This window comes from Mustela nigripes, chromosome 17, assembly GCF_022355385.1.
Source record: "Mustela nigripes isolate SB6536 chromosome 17, MUSNIG.SB6536, whole genome shotgun sequence".
NCBI classification, from domain to species: Eukaryota; Metazoa; Chordata; class Mammalia; order Carnivora; family Mustelidae; genus Mustela; species Mustela nigripes.
In genome coordinates, this window is record NC_081573.1 from 13,252,225 (window position 1) to 13,268,698 (window position 16,474).

The 16,474-nt window shown below is 45.3% G+C and overlaps 2 protein-coding genes across 2 annotated transcripts; both read right to left on the minus strand.

The window, feature by feature from the left end:
• Window positions 1-1,278: 1,278 nt before the first annotated feature.
• LOC132005141 (hormone-sensitive lipase-like) lies at window positions 1,279-4,103 on the minus strand. The gene has a single exon (XM_059381973.1). It carries the CDS (start codon window positions 2,502-2,504, stop codon window positions 1,488-1,490), a length of 1,017 nt encoding a protein of 338 aa, XP_059237956.1. The 5' UTR covers window positions 2,505-4,103; the 3' UTR covers window positions 1,279-1,487.
• An 89-nt stretch (window positions 4,104-4,192) lies between these two features.
• On the minus strand, window positions 4,193-16,130 carry CXCL17 (C-X-C motif chemokine ligand 17). The gene is made up of 4 exons (XM_059381992.1): window positions 15,870-16,130; window positions 6,675-6,755; window positions 5,922-6,023; window positions 4,193-4,595 (listed from the first exon to the last, which is right to left on the minus strand). Exons 1-4 carry the CDS (start codon window positions 15,946-15,948, stop codon window positions 4,498-4,500), a joined length of 360 nt encoding a protein of 119 aa, XP_059237975.1. The 5' UTR covers window positions 15,949-16,130; the 3' UTR covers window positions 4,193-4,497.
• Window positions 16,131-16,474: the final 344 nt, after the last annotated feature.

A 16,474-nucleotide genomic window follows, 5' to 3' on the forward strand; every position in this document is an offset into this window, starting at 1 on the left:
GCTCTTCTCAAGTGCTGGCTCTCAACTTCGCTTTCCCACTCACCTTCCCAAGTAGGGATCCCCTAGAACGCGACCCGGACTGCCTGGTGGAAGGGGAAAGAGGGGCGCCTCTGATCCTCCGCCTTTGGGGGTGGGGGTGGGCCAGGTCCTCCGGCAATTCAATGCCGGGGAGGGGCGACAGCACTAGAGGCGTGGCTCTGCCTGATAGCCGTTGGAGAAGGAAGCCCCGCCTTCTTCCTGCCGTAGATGTCCTATTACTCTCTTTCTCGGGGTTCTTTTCTCGGCCTTCTACCTTTCCAAGAGAGTGGAAGGGTGGGGGGCAAGAAGAATGCTCGGCGCCTGCGCACTAGCCCGAAGCCGCGGATCGGCCGCCGAGAGCGACCGCATAGGGCCTGGCGCGTGCCTGGGAAAAGGCGGGAGACAGATGAGTCTCGAGGCTCACGCATGCGCACACAGTCAACTGCCGGCGGGGTGCAGTGGTGGTGGTGGGGGGGAGGCTGCCCTGTTGGTGTGTGGAGCGCGTGCCCTGACACTGGGTTCTGGAGCCTACAGAAAGAGCTCTTCATCCTCAGCGCCGGAAAAAGCGGACCTCAAACCCTTCTTTCCCTCCCGAAGCACATGCGCAGCCCTGCCCTTGAGAGACATCGTTACTCTCTTCGCAGGTGCGAGAGAGATGGCCCAGCCCTTCAGGAAGAGACCGGCCTATGAGCCACGGCCACCATTGCCGGCCCCTTGGACTACCCGGCCATATGGGAGCCCTCAGCTTCTGGATTGGGGCTGCCTTGCCTCCCCTCAGGCTGCGTCCACAACCAGCCCCTCATTCCATGGATGAGACTTCACGTACCCTCTTGGGCCTGAGCTCGTCAGAGGAGGGGGCAGCGCCGGCAGCCCGCGGAGTCCCGGGCCCGGCCCCCTCGCATACAGGTCCTGGCAACTCTCCCTTTGTCCGGATTCAACCTTGCTGGAGACTTCGGAGGACCCCGCAGCCCCTCTCCCACGCCACACTTCCTGAGAACACAACCCCCAGGCCACTGAGCCTGGCTGGACTTGGGGTGGCCTGGCAGAGGAGTAGGTGCCGCCCCGCCCGCCTGGGGCGACCTGGAAAGCTCAAGGATCCCTGAGGCCCGATTTTACCCCTAGTGGGGATGGAAGCACCATGAGGGTAAGGGTCTACGTGCAGCACCAGGTGGCTGGTGCCTAAGGCAGGGGGTGCCCCACGGCTGTGAGTTTGGGGACCAATGGGCAAATACTGGTGGGGGATGGGGTGGAGTGGCAGCTACTCTGTTTCCTGGCCCCTAGGTCAGAGCCCTGTCCCACTTCTGTCCCCGTGGGGAGGCAGTCTGGTGTGGGGAAGAAGTCACAGCTGGGGTCTGCCAGTCCCAATATCTGTCCTGCCTCTTGCAAGGTCTCTGTGTCTCCCCGCCTCAGCTTTCTCATCTATCAGATGGAGCTGTTGATCTTTGTCTGCAAGGAATGGTGAGGGATTCCTAGAGCCAACCAGACATACTGGTGGTCCTCAGCTCCCCTTGATGGTCTCTGGGAGGATCCGTTCCTCTGGCCTCAAACTCACCTGCGTCCCTGTAGTGTCTGTGAGTCTGGCTGCCAGTTCTCTTCCCATGTGTTGATGTCCCCCCATGCCCTGATGCCCCTTCATTTTTCCCCTTGAAGGCCAGCTTCTTTCCCTTGGCCACTGTTCCCCCTCTCTTGGGTGATGAATTGCTCTTTAATGGAGACCCCACATCTGGTTCTGAGTCAGAATCTGTGACCCACTCGTAAAACATCCTCCACTCTGAGGCTGGTCGCTGTGTGGATATTTGGTGTAGTTTTGATAGAAATCCCCAGTCGGTGGAAGATCTCAGCTGGACTTTCATTCCTCGGGCTGGAGCTCTTTGCTGGGCTATAGGGTCTGATTGTCTCAGTCTCTCTTGGGATGTAGATTCACTCTGGTCAGGTGATCCATTTTCGGGTCTAGGTCTAGACTGAGCTGGAGGTGTTGATCCAGCTTCTCGATGAGCTGGAGGTTGCTTCATTGGACTGGGTCCTGGCTGGCCAACCTGTGCCTCTCTCAGCTCTGGCTCCTGCTGAGTTTCAGATTCTTTTCCTGGCCCAGGTCCCTGTTGTGAGGTAACTTCCTGTTGAGAGGAGGACACCCGGTGCATGGGAGGTGATTGCTGTGGTGCAGGCTCCTGTGGGGTGAGAAGTTCCTGCTGCAGAGCTGAATTTTGTTGGGTGCTAGGTTCCTGCTGGGATTCAGCTTCATGTTGGGGAAGGGGATTCTGCTGAGTGAGGGGTCTTTGCTGGGGAGCCAGTTCCTGTTGAGTACTGGGTCCCTGATGAGTCTTAGATGCTGGCTGGGTTGTGGCTGTCACTTTTGGCTCAGGCTCTGGCTGGGTGATAGGTGTCTGGGGTGTCTTGGGTCCTAAGTCATGCCTAGATACTGACTTAGAATGTGGCTCCATTGTTGTTACTTCCATCTTGGGAGGTGTTGCTTTCCCAGATTTCATCCTTCTGGGCCCCCAAGACTTCCTTTGTCACAGATCTCTCATTGATTCCTCATGATGGCACCTCCCTTTGGATTCCACTCCTTCATCTTGGCATCCCTGGTTCTTCCATTCTAAGGCAGTTGGCAGGTAGCACTGCTGACCTCCACTCCTATACCAAGTGATGGACTTCTGTGCCTCCTGCTGTGGGAGGAGGGATTAGGAACAGGAGGAGGCTGAATGGCCAGTACTCTCCTACCAAAAGGGAGGGGCTTGCCCTCTTGTGTCATAAATAGGACCCCACCCCACTTACCACTCAGTTTAAGTGTTTTTTTTTCCTCTTAAGGCAAGCATCCTAATTTAGTCCTTTGTTTCTTCTGGGATGACAGAAGCCAGATTCTGGATGAATGTTCTTTTTTTTCCCCCCTTCCCCTTCTGACCTTTCAGGAAAGGGTTAGAGAGGAGGCAGTCTTTTTTTTTTTTTTTTTTTAAATTTTATTTATTTATTTTGACAGAGAAAGATCAGAAGTAGGCAGAGAGGCAGGCAGAGAGAGAAGGGGAAACAGGCTCCCCGCCGAGCAGAGAGCCCGACGTGGGGCCTGATCCCAGGACCCTAAGACCACGACTTGAGCTGAAGGCAGAGGCTTCAACCCACTGAGCCACCCAGGCACCCGGAGAAGAGGCAGTCTTTATACTGCTGTGATAGCCTTTACTTCCTTATTCATTCTTTAAAATGGCTGCCAGTTTAATGTCCTTATATATTGTGGGTTTTTTTTTTTAAAGATTTTATTTATTTACCTGAGAGAAAGCATGAGAGGGGAGAGGGTCAGAGGGAGAAGCAGACTCCCTGCTGAGCAAGGAGCCCGAAGCAGGACTCGATCCCAGGACTCCAGGATCATAACCTGAGCTGAAGGTAGTCGCTTAACCAACTGAGCCACCCAGGCGCCCTATATTATTGTTTTGATCATTTTATTTCCATGTTAAAAAAAATGACACCCTCCCATTTTTACAGCATGAAGGCCTTTTCAATGGCATTTGAGATCTTCCACACCATCTCTCTAGCCTTGAACTGTGGTTGTGAATATGAGTTTTCTGTACTAGATTAGAAACCCACAGAGTACAATGACCATTAATGATGATGATGATGATGATAAGAAGGATCATTAATACTTTAGTATTTAGTATTTAGGCATTCTATGTGTTGGGAGAGTGCCAGGTTTTGTTTTGTTTTTTAAATTTACATTATCTTGGGCGCCTGGGTGGCTCAGTGGGTTAAGCCGCTGCCTTCGGCTCGGGTCATGATCTCAGGGTCCTGGGATCGAGTCCCATATCGGGCTCTCTGCTGAGCAGGGAGCCTGCTTCCCTCTCTCTCTCTCTCTCTCTCTGCCTGCCTCTCCATCTGCTTGTGATATCTCTCTGTCAAATAAATAAATAAAATCTTTTAAAAAAATAAAAAAAAATAAATTTACATTATCTTTAGTAAGATCATGTCAGATTTGTTCCTATACCTGCTGTCTTTTCTCCACTTAGCTCTTACCTCAAAAAGGTTTGTTAAAACGGTAAAAGAATAAAAAATTGGGCAGTGGAGAGGAAGAATGAAGCTGGTGGTGGGAAGTGTGTGTAGAATCTGGGTAGAGTTTGCAGTAAACGGGCTAAAGTGGAGATTAAATGAGTTGCCAGACCCCATGTGAAAGAAATGGATTTTGACTTACTACATTTAAAAATATTTATTTTCTGTTTGCTACTTGCCTGGTTATATGTAAGGTCATTTGGGACTAGTTAAGAAACCAGGGTTTCCAGGTAATTAAGTTTAAGCCTGGGAAAAGGGAGGGAGGAGGCGCAGAGGAAAAAAGACTGACAAGAGAAGAGGGCACTAGAGGGAGCAATAATCTTGGGGAAAATGCTTTGTGAGAATGCTGGAGTAGGGACAGGGTAGGGGAGCTGGAAGTGGGAGGAGGGTATCCTCTAGGTGTTCTCTACTATCTTGACTGAGAATGCTTCATTGGGAGAGGGAGTCCTATAAAGGCAGTGCAAAGCTTGCTAGCTGACATTGTTTGAGAAATTCCTGGCAGGCTCTCCAGTGCTTGTTTGGCTTCCTGTGGTGCCTTTGGTGCCCTAGGGTGAAAATAAAGATTAATGTTAAAAATGTTTTCAAAATTTAATTTTTAGGGTGCCTGGGTGGCTCAGTTGGTTAAGCAACTGCCTTCAGCTCAGGTCATGATCCTGGAGTCAGGATCAAGTCCCACATTAGGCTACCTGCTCGGAGGGGAGTCTGCTTCTCCCTCTGACCTCTTTCCTCTCATGCTCTCTCTCTCTCAAATAAATAAATAAAATCTTTAAAAATTTTTAATTTTTAGGAACTCTTTCAAAATGGTAAAAAGGTGAGACTTGTCCAATGGAAAAAATAAAAATTAAAAAAATTTAGAAATTAAAATAAGAAAATATATTCTTCATTCTTCATTCCTTAGAACTGGATACTTAACCAACCAAGACACCGTGATGCCCCCCAAAATAAAATATTTAAAAATAAGTAAATAAATTTTCGATAGGTACTACCAAATTGAATTTTACTTCTGCCAGTGGTGATAAGGATCTTGATTTATCTCATCCTTTATAATATCATAATTTCAATCAGTTTAATTTGCCAATTTATTTTTTTTTAAGATTTTATTTATTTATTTGACAGATAGAGTTCACAAGTAGGCCAAGAGGCAGGCAGAGAGAGAGAGTGGGGAAGCAGGCTCCCTGCTGAGCAGAGAGCCCCGCACGGGGCTTGGGGGGACCCCGAGATCATGACCTGAGCTCAATCCACAGAGCCACCCAGGTGCCCGCCAATTTACTTTTTTTTTTTTTAAAGATTTTATTTATTTATTTGACAGAGAGAGTGAGCACAGCAGATAGAATGGCAGGCAGAGGCAGAGAGAGAAGCAGGCTCCCCGCCGAGCAAGGAGCCCGATGTGGGACTCGAACCCAGGAGGCTGGGATCATGACCTGAGCTGAAGGCAGCAGCTTAACCAACTGAGCCACCCAGGCGCCCCCAACTGAGCCACCCAGGCGCCCCCAATTTACTTTTTATATGACATTTAAAAACTTCTCAAGGAAGGAACCAAATTATGTTTGATATCTTCAGAGATTGATGACCAAGTCCCCAATAGTCCCATCTCCCTCCATTTTGATAAGCAATGGACTCCTAAAATCTAAGAATTTGGTCGAACCTTTCTAGTATTAGGAAAATTGTATCTACCTCCCTTCTTCTTGTTTCCTCAAGTTGACATTGAGTAGAAAGGGCTGAGAGGTGTGCTTATCTTAATCTTTGTTTCACTTCTTTTGTCTATTCTCAACCCCTGTTCCATCATATGGAATCATATGGAATAACAATGTGGAATTGTTATTCCGCAGGGTGACTCTGGTTGAGGGAAGGTCATTCTTTTTTAAACTTACTGGTTTTCTTCACACTGGCCTTGAACTGATCACAGGGACACTGCTTCTTTGGCATCTCAGGCATTGCCATAAGTTTTCTTTTAGGGGCTCTCAGGAACCAGTCTGAAATAACAGGGTTGGTACTTAGAGGGGAAGGTTAATATCGTTGAGAATAGGGAGTAGGGCAGGGCTTTACTTGCCATCTTCCTTGCCTTCCAGTTTCTTTTTCAGACTGCAGTGGAGCTGGGGAAAGGAGTCAACACAGAACAGTGGGGATACCCAGTTATATGAGCACCAGGATTTCTGAGTTGTTTTGCCTGACCTGTATTGGCAAGAATTTAGTGGCAGGTTTGGAGGGGGCATCAAGATATCATTAAGGAGACCAAAAAATGAAGAAAAGATCTAGTGTCTTCCTCTGGCTGTCTTAACTTGGCCAAACGTTTTGCCTCTCTGATTTCAGTCTTATTTATGATTTAATGAAGGTCAAAAAGATTCAGGGAGTTTTTGGAAAGCAGCCCTGGGTTCTTGGGGAGAAGAATGAGGGGGGAAGGGCAGCCAGAGATTCAACCAGCTCCCCCTAGAACTTGGAGGGGTCCTGCTCTTGCCAGAGATTCAGGAAGAAGACAAGTGTTGGTGCTACATGTGGTGGGCTGGTGGAGAGGGCAGTGGGTGAAGTTAGCTCAGAAAACATCTGCACTGGTGTTTGGAGGGCGGGAGTGGGGCTCAGGGGAGAGAGTTGGATTGGGATGGTGCAGTGCTATTATTGATACTGACCTTTGCAATCACATTCTTGGCTGCCTTTGTGGGGCCACGTCCTAGGAGCCTGGCGATCATCCCGTTGGCCTCTGGCGATCCCTGGTGGAAGAAAACAGGTCATGGCCAGGCACCGGAAAGGGAAGAGGCCAACAGAAATGGTCCCCCAGTATTGTGCTACCTGCATCATTGGTTTTTCCTTCCTCTTTTTTTTTTTTCTTAAGATTTTATTTATTTTAGAGAGAGAGTGCGCACACAAGTAGTGGGAGTGGCAGAGGGAGAGTGGGGGGGAGAGAAGCAGGCTCCCCACTGAGCAGGGAGCCCAATGCTCATGCCAGGCTGGATCCCAGGACCCTGAGAACAAGACCTAGGCCAAAAGCAGATGCTTAACTGACAGCCATCCCAGATGCCCCTCCTTCATTTTTCAGGGATCTAGGGTACTTCAAGAGAGGAATATTTTATTTTATTTATTTATTTTTTAAGATTTTATTTATTTTTTTGATAGAGATCACAAGTAGGCAGAGAGGCAGGCAGAGAGAGGGAGAAGCAGACTCCCTGCAGAGCAGAGAGCCTGATGCGGGGTTCAATCCCAGCACCCTGGGATCATGACCTGAGCTGAAGGCAGAGGCTTTAACCCACTGAGCCACCCAGGTGCTCCATGAGAGGAATATTTTAAATGGATAAGGAATTGAGGTTTAAGATATGGCTTAGAGAAGAGCTTAGCTGGAGGTAGGTGGAAAAAGAATGGCTTCTGGATGGAAGAAAGGATAAAAGGTGGGTGTTAATCAAGATCTGACAGGAGCACCTGGGCCGCACAGTTGACTAAGCATCTGATCCTTGGTTTTGGCTAAGGTCATGATCTCAGGGTTGTGAGATTAAGCCCTGTGTTGAGCTCCGTGTCGGCTTCTGTGATCAGTGTGGAGTCTGCTTGGGTTTCTCTCTCTCTGTGTCTCTGTCCCTCCCACCCTTCTCCTGCTCTCGCTCTCTTTCTCAAATAAATAAATAAGTCTTTAGGAAAAAGAAAAAGAGGACCCGATAATACACCCTACCCCAGCACACATTAAAGTTCTCATGACTTCAGAAATGAGAACAAGGAGCAGATTATTTCACAGACCCTGGGATTGTGACCTAAGCTCGTCACCTGACCTTTACGTTCCCTATATTTGCATCCATAATCCCAGTTCAACTATAAGAGGATGGTATTTACTTTTGTGCCTCTGGAACAAATCCATTCCTCTTTTGGCCTCTAGTCAAGTCTGTCTTACCACCTGATGCTGTCTTTTAAGATTCTGATTTTGTGAAATGGTAATATTTCTATGACAGTCAAGGATGATGGTTAATAGACTTGAGATACTGTAGCTAGAAGTGAGCCCAGATGGTGCTTCCTTGGCATAGTGGTTTCTGATATATCCTGTAAGAATCAATTATGCCTTTACATGGTTTCCCACTGTATTTGAAAGCAGTTCTCTTAATGCACAGCTATACATATAGTTTGTTGTTTGAAATCTGTTGTGGACATTGAATTGTCCCCCCCGCCACAATTCACGATGAAGCCCTAACCCCCAGAATGACTTTATTTGAAGATAGGATCTTTAGAGATGTGACTGTGTTAAAACGAGTTCAAGTTAAGATGAGGTCGTTATGGTGAGTCCTGATTCAGTCCAACTGGAGTCCCTATAAGAAGAAAAGATTTGGGCAAAGAGATACCAGAGTTGTCAGAAAATAAATTTCTGTTGTTTAAGCCCCTCATTCTGTGCTACAGGAAACTAAAAATCTTGCTCCCACCAATGGCTCAATAGTCATTCAACTGTATAGAGCTGACACATGGCAGGCACTTGGTAGATGTTTGTACAATAAGCAAATGGACTAGTTGTCTGGAGAGGGCCCTTAGAGATCCTTTGATTCAATCTAGGGCTCTTTCCCAGACTTGTGCCCTTTCTGCCACACAGATGGAAGGTATTGCACCATTTCCCCCAAGTACTAGTTTCCAAATGTTCTCATGTGCTGTTTTGAGTGCTATTAAAATAACTCAAGCAGACACACATAGCCCCTGCCATCTAAATTTTTCTAATATTTTACTTTCGCCTGACCTCTACTTGTAGTTCCAGAGGAAGGCCACAGAATACTAGAGCCAGAGGGAATCTTGGAGCTTATTTAATTGAATCTCTTTAGTTAGAAGTTTTTAAAATTCTAAATGTATAGAGCTATATTAGAGAAAATTTGGAAAGTACAAATAAAGAAATCTTCACTCTTACCATCTGGTGGTATTTTGGTGTGTTTCCTGCATATGATTTTCTTTCTACAGTGATAACCATAGTATGTGAACAAGTTTTTTTTTGTTGTTGTTCACTTTATAAACATGTTGCTATATCATCTTTATGATGGACTTTTTAAAAAGATTTTATTTATTTTTAAAAAGATTTTATTTATTTATTTGTCATAGAGAGAGCACAAGCAGGCAGAGTGGCAGGCAGAGGCAGAGAGAGAAGCAGGCTCCCCGCTGGACAAGGAGCCCAATGCAGGACTCAATCCCAGGACCCTGGGATCATGACCTGAGCTGAAGGCAGCAGCTTAAACAACTGAGCCACCCAGACGTCCCAAGATTTTATTTATTTGACAGACAGAGAAGTAGGCAGAGAGGCAGGCTGGAAGAGGAGAGGAGAGAGAGAAGAGGAAGCAGGCTTCCTGCTGAGCAGAGAGCCTGATGCGGGGCTCGATCCCAGAACCCTGGGATTGTGACCTAAGCCGAAGGCAGAGGCTTTAACCCACTGAGCCACCCAGGCCCTCTATGATGGACATTTTTATGAACTTTTTTTTTTTTTTTTTTTTTGAGAAAGAGAGAGAGTGCAAGCAGAGAGAGGCAGAGGGAGAGAGAGAATCTCAAGCAGGCTCCATGCCCTGGCAGAGTCCTACTCAGGACCGGATCCCATGACGCTGAGATCATGACCTGAGCTGAAATCAAGAGTCAGACACTCAACTTACTGAGGTGCGCAGGCTCCCCCACCCCCCCATTTTAAAAAAGATTGTATTTCTTTATTAGAGAGAGAGCATGAGTGGGGGGCAGACTCCCTGTTGAGCTGGGAGCCCATTGATAACTTGGAGCTTGATCCCAGGACCCCAAGATCATGACCTGAGCCCAAGGCAGACACTTAACTGACTGAGCCAGCCAGGTGCCCCCCAAACAGACATTTTTAATGACTACCTAATATTCCCAATAAGCATATGACCTCCAAGTTATTTAACTCTTCACTCATTGCTGAATATTTAGATTGTTTTACTTTTGGGTATTGATAAAATTCCTTATGTTTGTAACTGTTTTCCAAATGTTAGATTATTGTCTTGGGCAGATTTCCCAGAGTGGAATTGCTGGGTCAAAAGTTAAGAATAGTTTTATGTTTCTTGATATTATTATTAAATTGCTTGTAAAAGGATTGTACAAATTAAATCATTACCCCCCCCCCTTTTTTTTAGATGAGGAAACTGAGAGAGAGCAAATGAAATGCCCAAGTTCACAAAGGTAATGGTGACCCAGCTGAAGCTAAAACTCAGGTCCAAGTTTCTTAAGTGCTGTTCTTTCCGCAGTCTTTACAACCTTAATTCCATGGCATAAATTAAAATGAAGCTGCACGTTCCTACAATATGATGTTTACCAAACCTCAGACATTTCTGGACCACCTTTATGATGCTATTATTTACTTCTTACTTTTTCTTTAAACAGATGTAATTTATAAAACCAGACTCATCCTCTGCTATATTATCTGTGAGATTAGGAGTTTGATACATGCTTAGATTTTTTTCTAACATGCATTAACAAAAACATAACTATTGAAGTAAAAGCTAATTTATGTCCTACCGAAAATCAGTTTTGGAAAATATTGATATAGTGGAATAAGCATGAACTTTACATCCAGGCAGATGTGGCATCTACTACTTGCTCTGTCCCTTAACGATGCAGTCTTGGCTTCTTTGATTTTTGGTTCTCTGGTTTGTAAAACGAGAGTAGTAGTATCCACCTTGCAGAATTAGGAATAAATAAGCTACTGGGGGTGCCCAGTGGTCAGTTCCCAAGTAGGTGTAGAGTACATGATTGTTATTATTGTGGACTTCTGTCGCTCTGTACCAAAGAGAATGTCTATTCTGGAATGTTAGGTTTGTTGCTTTCTACTGACCTGTATATGTAAAGAAGCTAACTCCCACTTGTTAGGACTTGTGGTAGATCTATCATTTTGACTTCGCTGTTCCACTACATATTAGCTTTATGATTTCGGAGAAGTTGCCTAACTTCTGTCTTTCATTTACCTAATTTGTAAAATAGGGCTAATAATTGTTCATTAGTATGTGCCTGCGGATTAGTATGTTCCTAGCTTTGTCCACTAGAGGGCGTAGAAGCACTAGCTCCCGGTAGCCACGGGCCAGACCTTAGTGTGCAGGGCTCCTGAGTACCATGGCCTAGTGAAAGGAACCACAGCTCCTTGGAGAAATAAATGGTTGATTCCAAGGCAGGCCAGGGAAGTACAAGATGAACCTGGAACATCTTATGATATCAGAAAATCTGGAACTGTTAAAAAATGATAAGCCAAAAAGAGAAGCCTGCTTGCGGCAGCTCTCAATAGTCAATTTTGAGACAACATGAACAACATAACAAATAATGATAGTAATGGATTATAATCCATAAATATCCATGAGTCTTCACTCATAAATAATTCAGTAAGTAAATGGGAGAGAAGGAGAAGATTTTTCTTTCTTTTTTCTATGATTTTATTTATTTAAGAGAGAGTAAGAGAGAGAGCATGAGGGTGCAGGGAGAGTCAGAGGGAGAAACAGACTCCCTACTGAGCAGGGAGCCTGATGTGGGACTCGATTCTGGAACTCCATCCTGGGACTCCAGGATCATGGCCTGAGCCGAAGGCAGTCGCTTAATCGAGTGAGCCACCCAAGCGTCCCGAGAAGCTTTTCTTATAGTAGAATCCCAATTAATAAATGTAGAAGGAATGATGGACATAGAAAATCACCATTTGACTAATTCCATAGTAACTTTTGTTGAAGGTGGGAATCGTCAATGGATTTTGAAGAAATAGGCTTTTTGTATAGTCTTTTTTTTTTTTAAGATTTTATTTATTTGACAGACAGAGATCACAAGTAAGCAGAGAAGCAGGCAGAGAGAGAGGAGGAAGCAGTCTCCCCGCTGAGCAGAGACCCTGATGTGGGGCTTGATTCTGGGACTCTGGGATCACGACCTGAGCCAAAGGTAGAGGCTTTAACCCACTGAAGCACCCAGGTGCCCTGCTTTTTGTATAGTCTTAAAGTATCTCTTCACAAGATACTTATTAATTACAGTGGGAAAAAGAGTAGTTTTATAGTAGAGAAACGTGGCAGACACTACCTTGAGCAAGTGTTCAAAATGAATATCATCAGTAGTTGGGAATGATCATGGGCCGTCTGATGTGAGGCATGGAGAAGGTACACATGACTTCTGTGGTACTCTTGCCAAAAACACATAATCTGATCTTAATCAAGAAGAATCATAAGACAAATCCAAACTGAGGGGCTTTCTACAAAATAATTGACCAGTAGTCTTCAAAACTTTCAAAATCATGAAAGACAAGGAAGGCTGAGAAACTACTCCAGCTTGGGGAAAACCAAGAGGACATGACAGCTTTATTCAGGTTAGTATCCTGGATTGGATTCTGGACCAGGAAAAGGACATTAACGGGATGATTAGCAAACCTGAATATTAGTACATTCATTCATAGTATTATGTCAATGCTAACTTCCTGGTTTTGGTAATCATGTTATGGTAATGTAAGATATTATTTTTAAAAAACTGGATAAAGGATATATGGGAACTCTGTTTTTATAACATTTCTTGAGTCTGAAAAATTAAAAGTGAATTTAAAAATACATTATATTTCTGTGAGGACATAATGAGGTAATATGAAGTGCTTGGAACCTCCCTTGCTAGGGGCGCCTGGGGGCTCAGTCGTTAAATGTCTGCCTTCTGCTCAGGTCGTGATCTCAGGGTCCTGGGATCAAGCCCCACATGGGGCTCCCTGCTCAGCGGGAAGCCTGCTTCTCCCTCTCCCACTCCCCCTGCTTGTATTCCCTCTCTCACTGTGTCTTTATCAAATAAATAGATAAAATCTTAAGAAAAAATAAAATAAATTTAAAAAATTAAAAAAAAATCGCCTGCCACATAGGATTACTTAGCATATTTCAACAATCATTGTAGATAACTTCATAGTTAATTATATAAGTAATTAATCTATTATTATAAATGATTTGTTTCCTAACATTTTCATATATTCTTATCTTTTCTCATTCCTCTCTGTGAAAAACACACTGTGCATGTATGTGGTTATTTTAAGAAATAAAGTAAGATTAGATTTTATTTTGGGGGGATGGGAAGGTGGAGAGTGTTGTTTCCACGAGCCAGAGAGGTGCTGCAGAACTGGATTAAGAGATTGGGATGGCTGGGTGGGTTAAGCCTCTGCCTTTGGCTCAGGTCGGGGTCTCAGGCTCCTGGGATTAGGCTCTCTGCTAAGCAGGGAGCCTGATTCCTCCTCTCTCTCTCCCTCTCTCTCTCTGCCTGCCTCTCTGCCTACTTGTGATCTCTTTCTATCAAATAAAATAAATAAAATCTTTAAAAAAAAAAAAAAAAGAGACTGGGATGGAGCCTGGTTGTCTGTAATAGCGCCATCTGGCGGCAGAACGAGCTTTCCCCAATTCATTGCTGTTGTCTTTTAGGAGCTACTTGAGATATTTTACTTAGTCCATTTATTGAATCCTTGCTAGGTACACATTATAGATCATTTAATATTCACAACAATTATGTTCTAAATGGTACTTTACTCATTTTAAGATGGTAAAACGCTCCAAAAAGTGAAGCAGCTTGTCTAGGGCTGCAAATTAAGGGTGGAACGAGGATTTAGATCTAGGTTTCCTGCGTTCCAAAGCTGAGTCTACAGATCTAGGAAAGTCTAAACGTGTCGCCAGGTTTGAGAACTATTGTTATAGAGCAAGGGTTCTCAGCTGGAGGTGGTTACCCCCTCCAGGGGACATTTGGCAACGCCTGGAGTTAACTTTGTCTATCTTAACTGGGGGCAGGGGAGGAGAGGCTTGGTATATAGTTGATAGAGGTCACACACGTTCTGCTGGACATCTTACAATGCACAGAATAGCAGCTACAGCAAAGAATTGCCCAGTCCCAAATGTTAATAGAGCTGCTATCAAACCCAGGTGTAGAGTCTTTTAAGGGCAACATTTTGAACTTAGAAACCTGAGCATTTATTCTTTCCCTTAGCAAATATTTACTGAATACTATGCTGGATAGAATGAGGGATATGGAAACACTATACCAGATTGTGCTACCAAGGAGGTTGCAGTCTAGAAGGGCAGGGGTGGAGGTAGGAAAGGCACACAAATACCTTCAGTATGAGACAGAATATGACAAATGCAAAGAGAGGGTCACGTTTGGCCGAAGCATGTTCACAGGACGGAGGGCTCATATCTGGTTGAGAGAGGAATCAGGAAGCCTGTGAGGAGGAGGTGGTCTCTGAGCTGAGTGTATGAGAGAAGTTAAGCTGGTGGGGAAGCACAAGACCCGTTCGGGGAACAGCCAACAGTCTAGTTTAGATGGAGCACAGAGCACTTGTTAGTGAGATGTGGAGTGGATTGGAAAGGCAGGTTGTGGTTAGGGCTTTGAATCAAGGGTAAGGACTCTAGCCTTGGTGTTGGTCACCATGATGGAAAAGCCTTCCCCTCCCGACTGGCAGTCTAGGCTCTAGAACTATGGGGTCCAGCACCTCCCAGAGATCTCTCTCTACAAGGGAAGGGAAGTGTAAAATTGGGGTGGAGTAAGTTGAGCTTCTGATTTTAAGGATCAAATTTTTGGTAAATATGTAAAAAAGCTATTTTACCTCAAACTAGCCCTTGAGGAGTTGGTTTTCTTGAGTAGAAACATACATGGGATGAGCTCTCTTCTGCATGGTTGTTCTGCTAATGGTGAGCTCACCTGAGATGGAGTGAAAGCTGGGGCTGATTTGGAGTCTTTAACCTAAGGCCTGCTTCCCAAAAATGTGAGCTTAGTAGTATGGCTAAAGCTTCCAATATAGATACTATCCAGTGATACGATCTTTCTAGTTTTTTACTTTACCATTAAATAGTATTAAAAATTGGGGCGCCTGGGTGGCTCAGTGGGTTAAAGCCTCTGCCTTCGGCTTAGGTCATGATCCCAGGGTCCTGGGATCGAGCCCCACATCGGGCTCTCTGCTCCGCGGGGAGCCTGCTTCTTCCTCTCTCTCACTCTCTGCCTGCCTCTCTGCCTACTTGTGATCTCTGTCTGTCAAATAAATAAATAAAATCTTAAAAAAAAATAGTATTAAAAATTATTGGTGGCATCGCGGTGTACTATAAAGAATATTTTTTTAAAATATTTTATTTATTTATTTGATAGGGAGAGACACAGCAAGAGAGGGAACACAAGCAGGAGGAGAGGGAGAGGAAGAAGCAGGCTTACCGCTGAGCAGGGAGCCCGATGTGGGGCTCGATCCCAGGACCCCGGGACCATGACCTGAGCTGATGGCAGCCGCTTAATGACTGAGCCACCCAGGTGCCCCTAAAGAATATAAGCAAGGACTTCTCATCCTCCTTGAATGTACAGTTGCCTTCAATACTTTTATACCGCCTTCACCAAGACTGGCTCTTTTGGGAAGGGACAAAGGGCAGAAGGTAAGGGAGCAGATTTTTATTTTTATTTTTTTGACAGAGAGAGAACAGGGAGAGAGGAGAAGCAGACTCCCCACTGAGCAGGGAACCCAATGCCGGACTTGATCCCAGGACTCTGAGATCATGACCTGAGCTGAAAGCAGAAGCTCAACCAACTGAGCCACCCAAGCGCCTCCAGAGAGCAGATTTTTATTAAGCCAGTATATATCAGTATTTTGCAGCTACAGTTTCAGACATTTTGATACCCACTATCTCACTATCTCATTTTGCTCTTGAAACACTCTTTGGATATAAGTATAGTCTTCTCCTTTTTGTAAATGAGGAACCAGGCACTGGCAGAAACTAACTTGTCTCAAATCCCTGTAGCTGGAAGGGGCTACATTTCAATGCATGGTTGTTGCAGGGTTTTTGCCTCATTTTCTTCTGTGTTCTGCCACATCCACACCCCACCCCCCGCCCCATTTCCCCTTTATAGAAAATTAATCTTATTACCTGGATTTGGGCTGCTAGAGACCACAGGCATCAGCATTAGTGGCAGCAACAGAAGGAGGGAAGGGATTAGAATTTTCATTGCGACTGTTGGTGCTGCTGTGTGTCACTTGAAGAGAGTGTGGAGGGTTCCCAATTGGAGGCTCCCAAAGTCTTCCTTGAGATGGTGGTCTGGGCTTTAATCCCTGGCCAGTATTCCTGTTAAAGGGCGAGAACGGCTAAGTGACACTGACCTCGTTAGGTAACAGGTTTACAGGAATCTGGGAGGAAAAACTGACCAAACAAAAGAAATGAAGCATTCTTAAGAACACAAGAAGGTGACTGACAACTTGGCAGCAATACTGGTTCCCTCCCCTCCTCCTCACCCGCTTCCTACCTCCCAGGGTGCTATGATTTCTCCCCCAAATCTTTTTGCTCTTTGAATTTCCTTGTACATTTTGGTGATGTTTTCTAGCTTAATATTGGGCAAGAAATCAAGTACTAAGGGTCAGCAGAAGAGAGGGTGGTATGATCTGTCTCCCCTCTGTCGTCGGGGCCCCTGGAGCAACAGGAGTATTGCTTGAGAAGTCCTGTCTTCACCGCGTTTACAATTTCCTCCCAATTCTGTG